This window comes from Seriola aureovittata, chromosome 11 (genome assembly GCF_021018895.1).
Source record: "Seriola aureovittata isolate HTS-2021-v1 ecotype China chromosome 11, ASM2101889v1, whole genome shotgun sequence".
NCBI classification, from domain to species: Eukaryota; Metazoa; Chordata; class Actinopteri; order Carangiformes; family Carangidae; genus Seriola; species Seriola aureovittata.
In genome coordinates, this window is record NC_079374.1 from 5,327,913 (window position 1) to 5,333,502 (window position 5,590).

At 42.5% G+C, this 5,590-nt stretch overlaps 1 protein-coding gene across 1 annotated transcript; it reads right to left on the minus strand.

The window, feature by feature from the left end:
• Positions 1 to 2,489: 2,489 nt before the first annotated feature.
• On the minus strand, positions 2,490 to 4,554 carry olig2 (oligodendrocyte lineage transcription factor 2). The gene is made up of 2 exons (XM_056389579.1): positions 4,464 to 4,554; positions 2,490 to 4,051 (listed from the first exon to the last, which is right to left on the minus strand). Exon 2 carries the CDS (start codon positions 4,027 to 4,029, stop codon positions 3,208 to 3,210), a length of 822 nt encoding a protein of 273 aa, XP_056245554.1. The 5' UTR covers positions 4,030 to 4,051; positions 4,464 to 4,554; the 3' UTR covers positions 2,490 to 3,207.
• Positions 4,555 to 5,590: the final 1,036 nt, after the last annotated feature.

Sequence of the window (5,590 nt, forward strand, 5' to 3'; positions counted from 1 at the left end):
CAGAAACTCAAATTGAAAACATTGTCTTTTATCTATTTGTAAATTACATACACTTTTTACACCTTGGTCGGTTTCAAGTATATATTTTAACCAGGTGAAGGATTTTAAGTTTTATTTTTCGGACGTCTGGGTCTTACGTTATCTGAAAAAAGAGCCAGGCAAATGTTCAGGCAGCTCAGCTCCCGTCCTGTGATTTGTCCGCGAAAAAATGCCCCACAAATCTCTGATTTTTGAAGTGAAACTGCTTTAATCGTTTACCGGCTTTAATCCCGCGGTACGTTGTTATGGAGAGGAGGACACTTCTGCAGGTAATTCTACTGTCGGTAAAAACCCGCTGAACGTCTGGGTCATACGTTATTAAAGAAACAAAAGGTAAGCAGTCTCAGTTTCCAGTTTACTCCCAGTCAGCACGAGAGAGTCCGCGAATCCTTGATGTTTGAGGTGAAACCGCTTTATGGGTGTTTCTACCGGTTTTAATCCCCCGGTTCGTTTGTTATGAGTTGAACAAATCTGATAAATTTAAATCACCATTCAAATCTGAACGGTGTGTGTTTACAGGTGTGTGTATGTGATGGCTTTTACAGTTATAAGTGTCACAGCGGTGATGATACAATGATATCATGGCTGATCCTGATGTTGTGCATGCACTGCCACACTGTCATGGTTAACTGGGACACTTGAATATAGCAGAGCCATGGTTAATGTTATTAGTAACACTTGAGCTTTGACACGTCAAAATGTCTGCTGGGAAAAAGGCCTCTAAACGCATAAGGGAGTTCACCAATTACATGCACAAAATATCCCACGTCTTAATTGGGAAACGCTAAATTCAGAATATCCAAATATTATACTGGATGCTGTTTACATGACCTGTATTAAATTCCAAATATTGTGATATGACTTGGATGATGACAAACAGTTCTGATAGTGTAAAGTCTCACACACAGATGTTAATACGTCTTCTCAGGACTGAGTGGATGTGTTCAGACTGATGACTGTAGAACAGCTTTTAGGAATGTACATGGTAATATGTCGAACAGTGATATGAAGGATGGATTTAAACGTGTAAAGGAATGTCAGGGTTTTATCTTCTTTTTCTAATATGTTTGAGGCTCCCTCCTCTTATTACTCACCTGTACACAGACTGTATCTCTGCTGTGTTGCACCGGATGACCTCTTCCTCTTTGAAACGTCCTACAAAACGCTGAAGGACTCTGAATAATTCAATTCCAGTAATGAGACGAATAAACAAATGCGTGCATGAATATTCAGAGATTTAGTTCATATCGTTCCAGCTTCAAAAGCCTTTGGAAAACATTGCAACCGCATGCACAATCTGCTATGCAGCTGCTACCTTTTCCTAAAGTGTACCGGCCTTTACTCATCACTGGCTGCTTTCTGCTATGGCACAACTTTTTTTTTGTGTGTGTGTGCACACGTCCTTGGCGGCTGTTTACACGCAGATTTTTTGCAAAAGATGACAATTCCAGATGCAGTATTTTGTGGATATCGCCCTATTTTTTTTTATACAGGTTAGAAAATAGAAAAGTGATCAGTGTCTGTAATATATCTTTCTTCTTTTTGGATGTACAGGTGCAAAAGTCATCACTGTTTGGTGACATCGTGTTTGTGCTTGAATAGAAGCTCGTTTCCAACCAGCTGATGTGTGAAGGATCGGTGTGATGGCTGTTGTTGTGATCTGAGCAACATCCAGCAGGAGAGAGAAGCTCTGGACGAGTTTGTTTCATCAGGGCACAAACTCCACTGTATCATAAAATATTAAGATTATATAAAACATGTTTATTTTTTTCATTTAATCTAATTAAAAGTCATTGACAACCAAATTGTTGATTTTTGTTAAACTCTTTATCAGATGGACATATTCATAAAATGATTAGGCTAAAGAGCCTTACATGGACAAAGGAGTAATAATGAGGTTTGGAGTAAAGGTATCAAAAAGTCAAAAGCACCAAATACCTGATATTTTTATTTCCTGGTTCACCATTTCCTGAATCCAGACAGCAGATATTGATAGTTTTCATATCATTCAAAATCATAAAATTATCTCAGAGCCAAGATTCCTGAAATGTAGGTGATCTAAAATTCATATATTTATCGATATTAGATTCTTTCTTATGATAGAAAAGAACCTTTTCAGCCATGGCCAGATATAGTCTGGTGTGATTCTGTCAAAATTATAATAATCATGATAAAGTCTTTTTTCAGGTTAGTATTTGTCTTTTTAAAGCTAAAAATTGGCTACATTAAGGCTTTGTCTCATTATGTCGTAAAGACCAATTCTGAAATTGTTTAAAAGTTTTTCAGCTATTCTGTGAGGAAATACTGCTGAGGGAAGTTTTTGATGCAGGCCTAATGATCTTTTTCTCTGTTTGCGTGTTGATTTTCATTGGTGCTGCTTTAAATCTCATCAACACGTTCTCCTTGGTCTAAAGATTAAAAAAAAAGAAAAGAAAGACATCACCAAAGACTTTTCCCCTTTTTCAATTAATCATCTTTATTTTACATTTCAAACCCCAACATAATCAGAGATTCATCTGAAATTCCCACTCAAAATAAGTAAATAAATATCATTTTCTTTTTTTTCTTTTTTTATTAAAAAAATAAAGAAGTGGTCATTGTGTGGCTCGGGCAGTGACTGACAGCCCATCTGGGCACAAAATAGAGAGAGATGCGTTGTTATTAGACAGACAGAATAAAGCAGGTGCAACATGTGAGGGGTGGGGGAGTCTTCTCACACATTAACAAGACTCTAATATATAATATCTCAGACTATTTAAACAGAATAATCCATCTACATATTTACACTCTATTGTGGTTTGATTCAAGTTGGGACCTTTCCCCTCTGCAGGCCCACACAACAGATAAGCAACTAATTCAATCTGATCTTTAAATAACTGCAGACACACAGAGGCCTGCGCCATCAAACGTTTCCAGTAAGAAGATGAATTTCGTTGTGCTTTAGGAGCTCTGTGAAGAAACACCTGTTACAACTGAGGTTAATTACCATCAAACACTAAGTTAGTTGCAAACCCCCAAAGTCTCATGAGGAAAATCAATGCATTGGTCTTTACTGGTTCCGTGAATGCAACAACGGATTCAGCAACAAAAGATAAATTAAAAGCGTAATAATGTAGGAAGAGAGTCTGTAACAACCCCAAAACAAGTTCGTTTCCATTCAGTCTGGAGTCACTTGGAGTCGCTGGCCAGCCGCGGCATGGTGACGGCGCTCATGCTGGACACATGCGGAGGCGGGACTTGGCACATGCTGCACGGACAAGGCATCCCGGTGCCAACGCCCCAGTGCTGGAAACTGCTGCCCAGCGGCCCTGCACCGGCTGCGGGAGCTTTGAGGAGTCCGTGATGGGGTCTGACCGAGGTGACGGCGGAGATGCCGGGCGCGGACAGAGAGGCGGTGGAGACGGCGGCCGGCGGGAGGAGCGGGTGGTGCACCGCCGGGTGTGAGGCGTGAGAGGCCGCCGGGTGTCCCGGCACGGGTCCCGCATGTGTCATAGTCCCACAGGCTGACGGGTGGAAGCCTCCGTGGTGTCCGCTGCTGCCGTAGATTTCGCTGACCAACCGCTTCATCTCCTCCAGCGAGTTGCTCAGCATCAGGATGTAGTTTCTCGCCAGCAGCAGGGTGGCGATTTTGGAGAGTTTGCGCACCGATGGTCCATGCGCATAGGGCATGACCTCCCGGAGCCCGTCCATGGCCACGTTCAGGTCGTGCATCCTCTTCCTCTCGCGGCTGTTGATCTTGAGGCGGATGGTCTGCAGCTCGTTCTCTGACAGCAGTTTACGGTCTTTCTTGGACGCCATCCGGAGGGCGAGGGCGTCCTCCTCGGCGGCGGAGAGGCCGCGCAGGCCGGGGATGTCTGACGGAGAGTCGCTCTGTGTGGAGGACACGGCGCCAGAGAAGCCGTGCACGGACTTCTTCAGGGTGGACATGAAGATGTCGTCCACCTCGGGAGAGGATGGTCTGCTCGACACGCGGCTCGTATCAGAGTCCATGGTTCTGGTCCAGCACTTTGCTCTGAGGACAGACACAGAGAGAGAAAGTTCATTTAGTGAAACCCCAACGTCTCCCAAATCTCAAAGATAATTCACTTTTTTCTGGTGTCACTACAACTGGTGATAAATTCTTGTAGTTTTATCAGTTGAGTTTAAAAGTAGGCTACAGACAATTTCTAACTTTGGATTCAATTTATCCTGAATGCACCTTCACATGTAAACACGCCTTACAAGGACATTTCTGGCAAATTTGCTTGATCATTTTTTAAATCCTTCTATTGATATTGGATCATCAGATAAGATCAGATCAGTTATCAGTGAGTTCCAACACATCTCTTCCACACCTTCACAAATAAAGTCTGGTTAAAAAAAAAAAAAAAAAAAAAAAAATCTGTGCAAAATACCTCTAATTACTAAAGTAATAAATCACTTACCGAGTGTTTCCAAGCGCGACGGTGAGAAAGCCTAAATGTCAAATCCACTTGTTACTCCAAACCGCATGTGACAGCCCATTTGGCACGGCTGCGTGTGACCGCAGGGTTTTATAGCGGGCTGAGGCGCACAGAGGCCGCCTCACCGGGACAACGCAGTGTCTGTCCCGGCTGCCACCCTGCGACCAATCAGCTCTGCGTAGGGAGGAGGGAGGATGGTGGGGGGGAGGGTGGAGGGGAAGGGGTCTGACGGAGGGTCCTCCAGCCTGATGTAATTACCAACACACAGCATCACTATTAAGTGAAATCAGACACACTTCCTCCTACATATGGCTCCTTCTTGTGGAAATGTTCGGCCCGCGTGTGCATGGATTTTATTATAATAACACATTAACATTTTCCTTTCAGAAGTTAATTGTAATTTGTTTGTTTTATAAAGAATCCGGAAACGGTACTACAATAAATCAGACCTCATTCTATTTAATCATCTACATAAATTATTGTTTTATTTTGTGTCAAAACCACAAACAAAGAATCTATCTAAATAGGTTAACTTTTTTAATTTAATAAACCATAATATTTTATTAATCTACACAATATTCGCGCCATTATTTTAATTGGAAATTTGTTCCTCGTTTGTCTTTTTTTTTCCTTTCTGTTTATTTTTGGCAGTAAACTCCATGGAGCATGAAATCACGTCCCCTCCTCAAATGAACAGTACTAACGGGTCGAAGCCTCATAAGCAGCGCAATATGTTTCCTGCTTGCAGTTTTGGAGTAAATATGGTGTTTTCCGTTTTTACCCGCTGTCGACCAGCAGCTGCCGTTAAAGTGCATCTTCGACGTTAATTAATGAAGTGTGCAAAATTGTTTTTAACGGTTATGATCCGTAACATTTCAATTAGTCTGCAGAGAGCGATAGCAGTGTGGCCTGCTGCTGGCGCTCAGAGGGCCTCTGGCTGACATAAGGGCCCAGACCGGTGATGTGCTCCCGGACTAAGTGAAGCTGACAGCAGCTTTGTCCCGGAACACGACAAACTGTAATGTGCGTTCAGACGCAATCAGCTCTAATTGCCTCCACAAGTTTATCTGTTTTCATAGGACTGAGGTCGGAATATCAACTTCTCTGCA